General features: G+C 35.5%; 1 protein-coding gene across 1 annotated transcript in view; it reads right to left on the bottom strand.

Annotated features, from left to right (window-relative positions):
* uba7 (ubiquitin-like modifier activating enzyme 7) overlaps window positions 1–15,610 on the bottom strand; it is a 116,869-nt gene that overhangs the window by 69,272 nt on the left and 31,987 nt on the right. The window contains exons 17-19 of the mRNA XM_049479463.1: window positions 10,663–10,737; window positions 7,907–8,105; window positions 6,328–6,419 (exon numbers count right to left, since the gene is read on the bottom strand). Of these exons, the coding sequence (XP_049335420.1) occupies window positions 6,328–6,419; window positions 7,907–8,105; window positions 10,663–10,737 (366 nt within the window). The remainder of the gene's footprint in view (window positions 1–6,327; window positions 6,420–7,906; window positions 8,106–10,662; window positions 10,738–15,610) is intronic.

Raw genomic sequence — 15,610 nt, 5'->3', positions numbered from 1 at the left:
GTCATACTGTAATCATGCGGATTCTTCAAACACAGGGCTGGGGGGGATCTGAGGGGGCGCAGTTTAGAGACGCTGCTTCAGTGCAGTGTAAGGTGACAGTAAAGTGAAAAGGCAGTCACCAGGTACAGCATTACGTAAGTCACTTTTATTTCATATCTTTCTCAGTTTGGTAGATTTCCAAGTTTTCTAAGAGGTAACATAAAAAAAAAGCATTTCTTGATTTTTTGTTTAGCGAGTATTTATTTCAATATCTACAAAATTACTAAATGACAAAATTACAGCTTCTTGGGAGTTGATGAATTTAAAAACCCCTAACAATTAGTGGATGTCAATGTAAACCGAATATGTGTAACTACACATACAACGTTATATAAAGGCATTGTAATAATATCATTTATTGCAGGATTCTTAATATGAAATATTGACATATACTTGACAATAATATGCCTTATTTGATTATATTTAGTACAAAACTATAATTGTCTTACTAAATACTTGAAACATATACAGTGGTATTAAAAAAATTTGGCACCTCTGATAATTTTTTTATGATTTTCCTTTATAAATCACTGTTTTTTCAGATCAGCAATTTTCAGTTAAATATATCGTTACTACTTTAAATAAAACATGACTACCCTTATAAAGGGTTTATAAAGGGTTTATAAAGGGTTTATAAATAAGTGTATTAAATATTATTGATTAGGTTGTAAATGATTTTAAAACCATTGATAAGCAGTTAAAACACATCAATTGAAAAGGCAACAGTGATCTGTTGTTTATCAGTCATTTAATTCAACTTAGTAATTTAATTTATACTAAATACTGTAGTTAAACATACTTACAAACACATTAATATGACAGGTTTAATGCTGGTTGATGGAAAAAATGAGTGTGGAATCACTATTTTGCAAATTGTCAGCTCAGTGCAGCTATTTCTATTTATTTGTGTATTTCTATATTTTGTTATATATTTATTTACTGCTTTTTAATGAGCTTTAAAGTATTTGCAAGGTACAATGTGCGAGTGGCCAAAGTGTGTGTCACCACTGAGCACAGGATTAGTGTTGAGTTCCCCTCACACCCACCAGAACGTACTGAACACACCATAAACTCACAGGAGCCGGGACATACCGGCCTGCATGTGCAGACAAGCTCTCATCCTCTGATGGACTAGAGCTTATTTAATGTATGAAGAGATTTAATAGGATGGGAAAAAACCTAAGGAACACATAAAAATGATGTAGTAACTTAAAAAAAATTGTGTTAAACAAACCAAAATAATCTAATCAAAATAAAGACATACAGCGGGTGAAATAAGTATTGAACACGTCACCAATTTTCTCAGTAAATATATTTTTAGATGTGTTATTGACATGAAATTTTCACCAGATGTCAGATGTCACCCAAGTAATCCATACATACAAAGAAATCAAACCATGTCCAGAAATTAAGTTATGTGGAGCAATGTGGAATGGCACAGGGAAAAAGTATTGAACACGTGAAGAAAGGGAGGTGTAAAAAGGCATGGAAAGCCAAGAGACCAGCTGAACTCTCTCAGTAATTAGAGAGCAATCCTGCCCCTTGTCAGTGCAAATTAATATCAGCTGGTTCAGTCCCAAATGATGGCCTGGTATCACACAAGAAACATCTCATGATGGGTAAAAGTAAAGAGCTCTCTCCAGACCTTCACAACCTTATTGTTGAAAACCATAACGATGGCATTGGATAAACTTCTGAATGTTCCAGTGAGCACTATTGGGGACAAAATCTGGAAGTGGAAAGAACATCATTTCACCATAAACCGACCTCAACCAGGTGCTCCTCGCAAGATTTCTTACAGAGGAGTGAAAAGAATTATCAGAAGAGTTGTCGAAGAGCCAAGAACCACTTGTGGAGAGCTTCAGAAAGACCTGGAATTAGCAGGTACAATTGTTTCAAAGAAAACAATAAGTAATGCACTCAACCGCCATGGCCTGTATGCACGCTCACCACGCAAGACTCCATTGCTGAAGAAAAAGCATGGTGTAGCTCGTTTAAAGTTTGCTGCACAACATTTAGACAAGCCTGTGAAATACTGGGAGAATATAGTCTGTCAGATGAGACCAAAATTGAACTCTTTGGATGCCATAATACACATCATGTTTGGAGGTCAAATGGCACTGCACATCACCCCAAAAACACCATACCAACAGTGAAGTTTGGAGGTGGGAACATCATGGCGTGGGGCTGTTTTTCAGCATATGGTACTGGCAAACTTCAAATAATTGAAGGAAGGATGAATGGAAAATTGTACAGAGACATTCTTGATAAAAATCTGCTGCCATCTACCAGGATGATGAAGATGAAACGTGGGTGGACATTTCAGCAAGACAATGACCCCAAACACACAGCCAAGGAAACCCTCAATTGGTTTCAGAGAAAGAAAATAAAGCTCCTAGAATGGCCCAGTCAATCACCTGACTTGAATCCAATAGAAAATCTATGGAAAGAACTAAAGATCAGAGTTCATAGAAGAGGCCCACGAAACCTTCAAGATTTGAAGACTGTTTGTGTGGAAGAATGAGCCAAAATCACACCTGAGCAATGCATGCGACTACTTTCTCCATACAGGAGGCGTCTTGAAGCTGTCATTGCCAACAAAGGCTTTTGTACAAAGTATTAAATCAATTTCAGTAAGTGTGTTCAATACTTTTTCCTTGTGCCATTCCACATTATTAAAAAAACTTAATTTCTGGACATCTATGGTTTGATTTCTTTGTATGTATGTATTTCTTGGGTTGTTACCAAGATCTGTTGAAGATTTTATGTCAATAGCACCTCTAGAAATATATTTACTTAGAAAAACAGAGACGTGTTCAATACTTATTTTACCCGATGCTCTTATCTGGGGAGCTGTTTTTAACTTGCAGTTTCTGAGGCTGGAAACTCTGATGAACTTATCCTGTACAACAGCTCTCAGCTCTCAGTCTTCCTTTCCAGTCCTGATGAGTGCCAGTTTCATCATAATTTGAGAATACTTTCAAAGTTTTTGAAATGTTTTATATAGACTGTCCTTCATTTCTTTACTTAGTTGAGTAGCTCTTGCTTCTCATCAGGGGTGCAACTACATACTTTTTGAGGTGTATGCAAACATACTATCGGCGCCGACCCAGCTAAAATTATTTCTAGATGCAGAATATCAGTTATGTGATCTATAAAAAACAGCGTTGGCAACCCCTGTTCTATAACTTATTAGTTTTATGATATACCATAGACTGTGTATAGCTGGACAGAGCATCGTCTCTCAAAAGTGAAGCCACCACAGGTCGGGCGCCCCCTGCTGTTCGGCTGCAGAAAGCTGTGTAACCCCACCCATCCCCATAGGTTTCAATGGCAAAACAGAACAACTTTCAATCACGTTTTTTTCTAATATACTGTAATTCTACCTCCATTATTTAAATGCAGCAGCTAGTGTAACCCCTGCTCATATTGTCAAATTACTATATCTCCACAGAATTCGTTTTTAAAAACCGTTATTCAGCTCTATTCAAAAAAGGTGTGGTTATTGTAAAAGGGCTGGTTATGGGCAGGACCAATAACAGACCGTCAGCAGAGCTCCGCCCCGCTCTACAGCCTGTGACCTCGAGGCAGCCCTCAGGGGCGGGGTTATTTAAATGAGTAGGCTGCTCTCCACAGTGTTTCTCTCTCCTCTGGTCTCTACTGCGCAGAATCGGGTTTCAGGATCGCCAACATGGTGGAAGATTTTGGCTTCATTTTTATTGAATGAATGGGACCGGCGACACAACGTCCATCTTTTTTACATTCTCTGGTAAATACAGCACCTGTCCTGCAGGGGCTTCCCTACTAGCCCACTGCGCTCCGCAAAACCAGCAAGCTGATTGGCTGTTTCCCCTGAAAGGCGGAGCTTTATCCTTGAACTGGCTCCGTGATTAGCGTTAAGAGATTTTCCATTTACAGCAGACAGTGGTCTGTCTCCTCATTAATAATACAGCTGAGCTGAGCCAAACGATTCGGGGCTACTGGAAATTTATTCGGGGCTGAAGCCCCGGAAGCCCAGGCCAGGCGACGCCCCTGTGTATTATCAAACATGAACAAACAGCTCTTACACAAAAACCGCCAACTAGAAAAACATTTTCGCCATCGATTTGGCGCCTCCTCTAGTGTAGCGCTCCTATGCGTCGCATACGCTGCATACCCCCTTTTTGTGCCACTGCTTCTCATAATCTGGATTAGAACATTACTCAAATAGAGCTATTCACTGCATTAACTGATACTGTTTACCAATTAATTTCATGTTTTCTTCATAGTTTGGATGACGTATTTGGCCCCCTAAAGATTTATTTTGTTTTTGCTTTTTTTTATCATGCTTATATTTCTCTGATTATCAAACAAACTTTCATATCAGAGAAACATAACCTGCGTAAATATAAAAATATAATTTTAAATGATAATTTCAAACCAATCTAGCCCTGTGTGAAAAAGTGTTTGCCCCCTAAACCTAATAACTTGGTTGCGTTACCCTCAAGCTTTACCGATAATGGGCAATGTCAGTCAACAAAAGGTCTGGTTAAGCCTAGTAGTAAAATTAAACTCAGCTTTACACAAATGTGGTTACTGTAATTATCGAATTATACCCAATTATAAGGCACACAATGAATAAACGTCTATTTTCTGGTCTATTTTCATACATAAGTCATACTGGAATATAAGGTGCATTATGTGACACTAGTAAGGAACAGGGGTGTGGCCATGTTTTCCTTCTAATTCAGCAGATCTGACCTGTAGTAGTATATAAAAAAAAAAAAAAACACTTTTCCTTAGCTGCTAACCACTAGCGGTAGCTAGCTGGATCCAGTCTCAGTGCTGGAGAAATTTCACTGAAACTCCTGTATAATGCTGTACTTAAGCAGCGTGGCTTTACTGCTGCTTAATACCTGACTGGTAGAATTCATACATAAGGAGCAACAGATTATAAGGCACACTGTCGATTTTTGGGAAAATTAAAGCTTTTTAAGTGCACCTATAGTGCGAGAAATACGATAATCACAGTTAATTCATGTGGGGCAATTTTTTTTTATTATAGTTTGAAAGCTTTTTTTCTTACCTTAATAAATTAAATCATCATTTAAAAAAGTGTTTTTTTTTTATTTTAACTCACGTTATATCTGTCTGATATTAAAGTTTGTTTGATAAAACTGTAAAAAATATAATAAAATATGTAGCTCTGTACACTTTCTTCATCCTAAAACCCTTGTTAAACCTTCAGTTCTCAGAGCAGACTCTTTAAAAACTCAAAAATAAAGGTTTAAAAAAGTTTCTGTCTTGACGGGAATGTTTCCCAGTGTGGGGGCGTCCTATTGGTCATCTCTTCACTGCTTCAAAGAGCAAATACATACATGTGTCACACCACTCCACCACAAAACTCAATAACCAGAGTTCCTGTGGCTTTTCACAAGATTTTCCTCCAGACGGTCTCCTTCTGAGAAGCGTTTTTAGAGCAGCTCCGGCTGAACAGTAGACAGCACTGTTCTCTGAGCTCCATTAGCACTAGCGAGGGATGGAGCTGGTCAGGGGTCAGTGAACCCTTAAGTGTAAAGGTTGATGATTAAGGAGAAGTTCTGTGGTTCTGCTAGACCTCCTACGTGGCTCTGGTCGCCAACGTGTCTATGAGTGGCGGAACACGTGTATATATATATATATATATATATATATATATATATATACAGTACAGGCCAAAAGTTTGGACACACCTTCTCTTTTTCAATGCGTTTTCTTTATTTTCATGACTATTTACATTGTAGATTCTCCCTGAAGCATCAAAACTATGAATGAACACATGAGGAGTTTTATGTACTTAACAAAAAATGAGCTGAACCTCCACAGTCACCGGAACTGAACCCAATCCAGATGGTTTGGGGTGAGCTGGAGCACAGAGTGAAGAAGACAAAGGAGCAACAAGTGCTAATAAACACCTCTGGGAACTCCTTCCTTCAAGACTGTTGGAAAACGTTTCATTTCAGGTGGCCACCTCTTAAAGAAGCTCATTGAGAGAATGATGCCAAGAGTGTGCAAAGCAGTAATCAGAGCAAAGGATGGCTATTTTGAAGAAACTAGAATATAAAAAACATTTTTTATTATTTCACCTTTTTTTGTTAAGTACATAAAACTCCACATGTGTTCATTCATAGTTTTGATGCTTCAGGGAGAATCTACAATGTAAATAGTCATGACAATAAAGAAAACGCATTGAAAAAGAGAAGGTGTGTCCAAACTTTTGGCCTGTACTGTATTTAGTGCAAGTTTTAGTGCATGTTTACACAAATATACCTTTTCAAACTCTTGTGGAATCATCTGGAAGCTCTGACCGGAGAGTTGAAGGCTCTGCAACTTCTTCTTCAGCTCCTCCAGCTTGGCTTTGTCTGTAGAAACAGGGAAGAAGATTAAACACACACATATTTTACTTTTACTCTTTCTGTAAAATTTTCTCTGTCCATGTTTTATTATTCGTATTATTTAGCACTTTTCATACACTGTCTGGCCAAAATAAATAAAAGTCTTCATCTTGTGTGGACATCACATTCTTGGTGGTCTAGACCACAACACTAAATTTTGCTCTACATGGGCCTGGTGTCCACAAATGAGGCTATTATGCTGTCACCTAGTAGTGGCAGAAGAGTTTAACACACTACAGTTTAGATTTTTGTTCAGAAATTTACATACAGTAAATTTAAATACAGTAAATATATGTGTTTTTACTATATTACGTCTTTGTGTTGAAGCAGCACTTCAAATGAGCCATATTGCTCAACGTTCTGAATATAAAACTAAAGTCCTCATATGTGGACATCACGTAAAATCATCATGTAAAAAGATTCACTGCCAAGATAGCAATGAACATCTGACTGTTGATATCTGTCTAGGTTGTATTCAGTCAGTGGAGCACCTGTGTTTTTCGTTGCCAAGATAAGATAGCAATACACCAGAGATTTACCTGAACACACCTCTGCAATGAGTTTAGGGTGTAAGATTGGACCCCTTTGTATTTTGAAAAATGGTAACTTTGTTTCTTAAATTTACGTACACATAATTTAAACTCAAATGATTTAAGTCTGTTTTACATAAAATTGGATATTTCTAAACAATACTCAACTATTTTGAGTTAGTTGAACATCTGTGGGCACATATACTGTACTATTCAAACTGAGATCTTTGAGTTGAACCAACTTAAATTAATAACTGAGTTTAGTCTGTTTTGCCATTAACAGCTTCTTTTCCATTGGCTTCTGTCACAATCTATTTGCATAATGGGTGTGTCCAACAGTTTCTGACTAACACTCACCATCAGTGTGTAGTGATTCCCCCTGGGCTACCTTACAAATAAATCAACTTCCCCTTTAATTGTAATAACTTGATGTTTTAATTTATGCGAAATCAAGTTTTTATTCCCCATTACTTAAAATTTTCTAGCGAACCGGCTCCCTTAAAAAAGTCAAGTAAACTCAACCCATCCGGTAACTTATTACAGTAAAACAAAAATAAAAAAGTTAAATTAACTTCCCCTTTAGTTGTAATAACTTGATGTTTTAAGTTATACTAACTTAAGTTTTCATTACCCATTACTTAACTTTTTTAAGGCAACTGGTTTCCTCACGTTTTTAAAATAAAAATGTCAACTTATCCAGGCTTACAGTGTAACTTGCAATAATAATAATAATAACAATAATAAATATTTTATTAGCTTTAAGCAGTTTAGCAAAATTTCGATTGGTCCATTTATCATGAACATTTGACAAACTGTAGAAAATGACATACAGATACCAAAGATGTCTTAGCTCATAGAGAACATTGAAAAACTTAATTTTTTAACCCAATTTTTACTGATTCACTTCTGATCCTTCATGCTCACCCTCCTCTGTCCTCTCCTCTTTGCTTTCTGCCAGCTCCTCGTCCGTCACAGCAATCTTCACGCTGGATTTAGGGGTGAATTTAGGCACAGTTACCCCATTCAGAATGGTCCTAACGGCTGCACGGTCAGTCGAACCCTCAATCCCGTAGATCCGCCCATATAAGTTGGCCGCCGCCATCACGAAATCCATATGGGTGGTCTGTGAAAGAAAGAGAGAGGGGTCTTTTTACATAAACCATCCATAAACCATCTCTCAACAGTGCAAATCACAGCCTGGCTAATCTAAATAATTACATTACAGCTGGCAGAAGTGAAACGCAGGCAGAAACACAGAGTTTGAAATGTGTGTTTCTGCACAAGAACGAGAAGAGAAAAGGAAGAGAGAGAGAGAAAATGCACTATGACCACAAGTCGTCATCCATACGGCTTGATTTAGAGCAAGTCATTGTGTCTTTGCTATCATAAAGACGGGAAAAGTATGCATTTCGGGTCTCGAAATGCACAAAAGGAATGTACTAATACTCTAAATTAATCATGGGTGTGGTTAATTCTGTGCATAATGTGAAATAAACCAATTAGAGTGTCTCTTGCTCATCATTCCCTTTAAGAGCCAGGTGAGCTCTGCCTTTGGCGGATTGCTATTTTAACGGTGCAGCTACCTGGACGTGTCCAACAAACGGTTCTCAGCAGAGGAAACTGAGCTGCTGGTTGACGCTGTGAAGGAGCTTTATTTAGTAATCTGTTTATTATGTAGGTAAAAGTTGGGTTTGTGCACTGCTGTGTGTCCATGTGTGTGTGTGATAAGCGGAGGTGCTGCCCAGATAGCAATGAACGTTTAGGTTGTTCATTCAGTGTAGATACAGTATATTCAGAAGCACTGTGGCTATTAAAATGATGCAGGTGGAAGGTGTAAAAAGAATAGACTGTGGGCGAGGTGTAAGATAGCAATGAGCATGTAAGATGTAAGATAAGGTCTAAGATAAGGCCCACAGAGTATTTACAGGCAGAGAAAGACAGTTAGCACATTTACCAGTCTAACACCATTCAATTTAAATTGAACATTGAGTTGGTCAATGTTTAAAACTCTGATTAACACTGATAACAGCCTCTGTTAGAAACAATAGAACAAAAGGTCACAAAATGACCAGGACCATTATAATGACCGTTGAATGGTGGGAACAGTATCAGTATGTGGCACAGTTACATACAGAAACATTAATAAAAAAGGTTTTAAAAGTTAGGGCATTAATTGCTACAGATTGGGCCAATTCGATCCAATATCATCAATATCATTATAGGGTCTGATATTGATGTAATTGATGTAATTAACGTATCAGATATCGGACAGGCACGTCTGATTCACATACAGATCCAGATTCCATTCAGCAGTTTGCGTTGGATTGAACCCTGCAAATTCACTGAATTACTCTGAAATCTATTGAAGTTCAGTGTTTTTGAGGACATATTTTGCTCTCCTAAAAGGATGAGCTGTGTTTCTTCAAGAAAACAATGAGATAAAACTTAAGTATAAGTCTCCTGCTGTCTTCTCTTAAAGTTCTCAATTAGGTCTCAATATGAGCTCAACAATTTCTCATCCAGAAACTAAGAGCCTTTTTAATTGTGGTGCTGAATACTGAATATTACATTCTAAAGTATCCGCTACTGTTAATCAGGCGTGTGATTCAGTTCTGCATTTCCTTTTTAATATGTGAAATTGTTCCAAAATTATGTGTTATTTGTGCAATATGACTTTTTTTTTATTAAAAAAAAAAGCAAAATTACTTATTTTCAAAAAACAAAAAGTTCAAGAACAAAAGGTAAAGAAAACACAAAATACTACTAGTGCATCTCAAAAAAATTGAAAAGCTACTTTATTTCAGTGATTCAGTTCAAAACGTGAAACTAATTATATATATAATTATTATATAGATGTATTACACACAGCGTTTATTTCTTTTATTGTTGATGATTTATGGCGTTCGGGCAGAATTTTTTTATTTTATATAAGACCAACTAGTATTTTTGGCAGTGTAAGCAGTGTGCCAAATCCTGCTGGAAAACGAAATCCGCATCTCCATTAAAGTTGTCACTGGTTTGGAGAGACATGTCATCTGCTGGTGTTGATCCACTGTGTTTTATTATCAAGTCTAAAGTCAGTGCAGTTTTGTTTTCCCACAAAATCTTACAGCACTTCATATCTTACAGCTTCCCTCTGCTACTGACAACTTTTATGAAGATGCGGATTTCATTTTCCAGCAGGACTTGGCACACTGCCCACACTGCTAAAAGTATCAATTGGTCTTATATAATATTCTAATTTTCTGAAAGACTGATTTTTGGTTTTTCATTGGCTGTAAGCTTCATAATCATCAACAATAAAAGAAATAAATGTTTAAAATAGATCACTCTGTGTTTAATACATCTATATAATAAATGAGTTTCACATTTTGAACTGAATTACTGAAATAAAGTAACTTTTCAATGATATTAAATTTTTTTGTGATGCACTAGTGTGTGTGTGAGTGTGTGTGTAATAGTGCATGTGTGTGTGTTAGGGTGTAACAGAGATGTCTGCAGCAGTTATAATGAAGTTTATCAGCAGTGATTGGAGATAAGGATCAGCACACAGTAGGAGAGAAAGCTGAGGAGTTATCAGACCACAGAAAGACATTTCAGGCATTCCTGTCCTCAGGGAGCAACAGGAGAACCCAAACCCAAACCCGGACCGAACCCGAGCTTCCCGGGCCCAGACTTACACTGTCTGGGTCAAAGGTTAAGGGATGTGGACATCTCTTCACTCCCATCCAGAAACGCAGTCCTGAGGTCGTTACCTGCAGATGAGAGGATAAGATCAAACAGCATCAGTACTCTCAGAGTGTCTACTGTTACTGAAATATGTCAACTTTTATTGCTAATTTAATTGTTTTTTAAGTGGTTTCATACATAAATACAGCTCTGGAAAACAGTAAGTGACCACTTAAAAATGATGAGTTTCTAATTTCATCATTTGATTAAGAGAAAAAAGAGAACACTTCAGTTTCTGAATCAGTTTCTCTGATTTTGCTATTTATAGGTATATATTTGAGTAAAATGTATATTTGAGTAAAACATTGTTGTTATGTATCATTTAGAGCATTTATTTGCAGAAAATGGGAAACGGCTGAAATCACAAAAAAGATGCAGAGCTTTCAGACCTCAAACAAAGTTCATATTCATAAAGTTTTAAGAGTTCAGAAATCAATATTTGTAGGATTAACTCTGATTTTTAATTACAGTTTTCATGCATCTTGGCATCATGTTCTCCTCCACCAGTCTTACACACTGCTTTTGGATAACTTTATGCTGCTTTACTCCTGGTGCAACAATTCAAGCAGTTCAGTTTGGTGGTTTGATGGTTTGTGATCATCCATCTTCCTCTTGATTATATTCCAGAGGTTTTTAATTTGGTAAAATCAAAGAAACTCATCATTTTTTAAGTGATCTCTTATTTTTCCAGAGCTGTATATAAATAATTTTAAAATATTGATTTATTATTGCCTGTTAAAATGAATGAGATGCCATAAATGTGGTGGGTTGCTTGAAGCTAAATTTGAAAATGGAAAATTTGCAAGTATTTTTTTTTATTTGGTCCATTTGATATAGTAAAAAATTGTTTTCATCTCATGATCTGAATTTCAGGGAAAAAAAAAAAGAATGTTACTCAGTTTAGCTGATTCTTTCATGTTTTAGTATTGTAACAATGTTTTAATATTGTTAGGTTAAATTATAATATCCAATGTTTTTCAAATGCAAAAACAACACAAAAAAAAACAAAAAATACATATAAAAAAATTATATATACATATAAAACCCTTTTCCTTCCTAGAATTCAGAACGGCAGAAACAAACACTTAAAATTTGGAAAATAAATACAATTAATTTTCTTCTTTCTTCTTTACTATATAAAAAGGGTAAAAAATCAAAAATGAGGTTTAACACACATTTTTTAAAATTAAAAACGTGGCACCAAATTGTCAGATAATTAAACTGATACACATTCTCGAATAAACATTAGAATATTAACATAGATTAATTACACCTTCAAAGTAAAGGTTATATTTTGACTATAGTTTAACTTATAGTTTAACTATACACTCCTTAAGTAATGTAGTAGAATAACTAATTAAGAATTAATGTGTTAAACACATTACAGGTTTAAGGAAACTACAGTTGATGTAAAGGTTCAATATATCGTTTATTTTTATAGTTAATTTATTTATTTTTAATGATCACTTTCAGAAACATGGCTCTATATAGAAAACTATTATTTTACTACATTTTCTATAATCTAGATCTCACCCCAAATATCAAATACATTTATTTATTGATTCACACCCAATTAATGTTCAATTTATTGTGATGTAATCAAAGCTAACAACTGTGGAAAGTCCTTGAAGTTAGTTTGCTTAGTTACATAATATCAGATCTGATGATGGTGATCACAGTTGTGATGGTGTGATGCTGATGGTGATTAGCAGAGGGAGTCTGCAGACAGAATTCACAAGCTAATGCTAACCTGACTAGCAGACTGCATGTCTGCAGAGCTCCAGTGTCTCCAAGCCTTTTGCTCTGTAATGAGTTTATCAGGTGTGTGTGTGAGTGTGTGAGAGAGAGAGTGTGTGTGTGTGTGTGTGTGTGTGTGTGTGTTTACCACAATTTGTCCTGTGATAAAAGAACCTGGGGGGGGGGGGGTAGTTTAAAAGAGCAGTTGCTATGACTCTTTGATCTGACTGACAGAAACGATGACACCAGTTTATCTCTCAACCATCTAATGAAACACAGAGCTTTAGACTTTCTTCACATTACTTAACAGCTGTGCCTCGTCAAGAGTTAATCACTCCAGAGTATCAGTAGTAAAGTAGTGAAGAGGTAGAGTTACAGGTATACAGTGAATAGTGAATATTTGAGTAATGTTCTAATCCAGATTATGAGAAGCAACAACAACTACTCAACTAAGTAAAGAAGAAAATTACTTAAAGAAAAAAATAAGGTCAATTAATCAAAAAATAAGAATTTCAATAACTTTGAAAGTATCCTCAAGTGAAGTCGCAAAAAAAAAAAAAATAATGTTTTTGATGATAGAACTGGCACTCATCAAAACCCTTTTCCTCCCTAGAATTCAGAGCGGCAGAAACAAACACTTAAAATTTGGTAAATAAATAAAAGCTATTTTTCTTCATTCTTCTTTACTATATAAAAAGGGAAAAAAAGAGGTTTAACACTTTTTTTTAATTGGCACCAATTTTTTTTTAGACAATTAAGCTAAAATGTTCTAGAATAAATATTTCAATATTAATATAGATCCTCAAGTGAAGTCGCAAAAAAGATCATAAAAAAAAAAAAAAACATTTTGATGATGGAACTGGCACTCATCAGGACCATACAGTGACTTTAAGGATATATGGTAAAAAAGTTATGTTTTATAGTATTTATACAGAGTAAAGTGTTTATATCATTTTGACACAAAATGCATCAGCAGTGGCAGATTCTTAAACAACTGTTTTTTAATATTACGTTTTTAAGCACTGATGATAACCTTACTATGCTTAATAAGTTTTATTGTAAGAATAAAAAAAAGAATCACTATATAATAAAATATTGCCATATTGCCCAGCTCAAGTGGTTTACATAAAGCCACTTTCAGTAGCAGAGAAAGGGTTAACTTACTCCTACAGCCTTTAAAACTGAGACTAGGTAGTTATGCTAATGACTAATATTATTTTAGTAAAATATCTTACAAATGCCACTATAAAAAGTAGATTGTTGGTTCGAATTCTGTTCCTGTAGCTTAGCATCAGCTGTCGGAGCCCTGAGAGAGCACAAATGGCTCTCCTTGCTCTCTCTGGGTGGGTACAGTACAGTAGATGGTGCACTTTCTACTCATCACTCCTAGGGTGATGTGGATCAGCACAAGGCTGCATCTGTGAGCTGATGTATCAGAACCGAGTCGCTGCGCTTTCCTCCGAGCGTTAGCGCTGTGATGCTACTCGGCAATGCTACAGCATCAGCAGCAGTTCAAAAAGAGGCGAATCTGACACATCTGACTTCACATGTGTCGGAGGAGGTGTGTGCTAGTCTTCACCCACCTGGTGTTGGGGAGTCCTAATGAGTGGGTTGGATGATTGACCGTGTAAATTGGAGAGAAAATGAGATAAAAACTACAAAAAAAGTACACATAGGGGAAGTAGCCTGAGGTAATGACTACACAATGATTATAAGGGGGGGGGGGGGGGGGGGGGGCACACCCAGTATTCAAAAAGATGCTAGGAGCTAATGTGAAAGATGTGTTGCTCTGCCTAAACATAAGGCACAGTGCAGCAGGGACACTGAGGTGTTTAAAAACTCCAGCAGCACGGCTGTATCTGATCCACTCACTGTACCACCAGCTCAACACACACTACTAACACCTCATACACCACCACCATGCTAACCACTGCTAATCACTGCAGTGCTGAGAATAACCAACCCACTACCCGAATAATAATAATAATAATAATACTAGCTGCTCTGTGGCAGTTTTCTATCCTGTATTGAAGAACAGGATGAAAGAAAGTATACAGAAAATTATAAAATCAGTGGAGCTAATAAGATGGACAGTGAGTGTAGAAACTGTAATTGAGAAGTATTAAGTAAGTATAGAAACTGTAATTGAGAAGTATTAAGTAAGTATAGAAACTGTAATTGAGAAGTATTAAGTAAGTATAGAAACTGTAATTGAGAAGTATTAAGTAAGAATAGAAACTGTAATTGAGAAGTATTAAGTAAGAATAGAAACTATAATTGAGAAGTATTAAGTAAGTATAGAAACTGTAATTGAGAAGTATTAAGTAAGTATAGAAACTGTAATTGAGAAGTATTAAGTAAGAATAGAAACTGTAATTGAGAAGTATTAAGTAAGTATAGAAACTGTAATTGAGAAGTATTAAGTAAGTATAGAAACTGTAATTGAGAAGTATTAAGTAAGTATAGAAACTGTAATTGAGAAGTATTAAGTAAGTATAGAAACTGTAATTGAGAAGTATTAAGTAAGTATAGAAACTGTAATTGAGAAGTATTAAGTAAGTATAGAAACTGTAATTGAGAAGTATTAAGTAAGTATAGAAACTGTAATTGAGAAGTATTAAGTAAGTATAGAAACTGTAATTGAGAAGTATTAAGTAAGAATAGAAACTGTAATTGAGAAGTATTAAGTAAGAATAGAAACTGTAATTGAGAAGTATTAAGTAAGAATAGAAACTGTAATTGAGAAGTATTAAGTAAGTATAGAAACTGTAATTGAGAAGTATTAAGTAAGAATAGAAACTGTAATTGAGAAGTATTAAGTAAGTATAGAAACTGTAATTGAGAAGTATTAAGTAAGTATAGAAACTGTAATTGAGAAGTATTAAGTAAGTATAGAAACTGTAATTGAGAAGTATTAAGTAAGTATAGAAACTGTAATTGAGAAGTATTAAGTAAGAATAGAAACTGTAATTGAGAAGTATTAAGTAAGAATAGAAACTGTAATTGAGAAGTATTAAGTAAGAATAGAAACTGTAATTGAGAAGTATTAAGTAAGTATAGAAACTGTAATTGAGAAGTATTAAGTAAGTATAGAAACTGTAATTGAGAAGTATTAAGTAAGTATAGAAACTGTAATTGAGAAGTATTAAGTAAGTATAGAAA

Source organism: Astyanax mexicanus, chromosome 5 (assembly GCF_023375975.1).
Source record: "Astyanax mexicanus isolate ESR-SI-001 chromosome 5, AstMex3_surface, whole genome shotgun sequence".
NCBI classification, from domain to species: domain Eukaryota; kingdom Metazoa; phylum Chordata; class Actinopteri; order Characiformes; family Acestrorhamphidae; genus Astyanax; species Astyanax mexicanus.
This window is presented reverse-complemented; position numbering and strand designations above follow the sequence as displayed.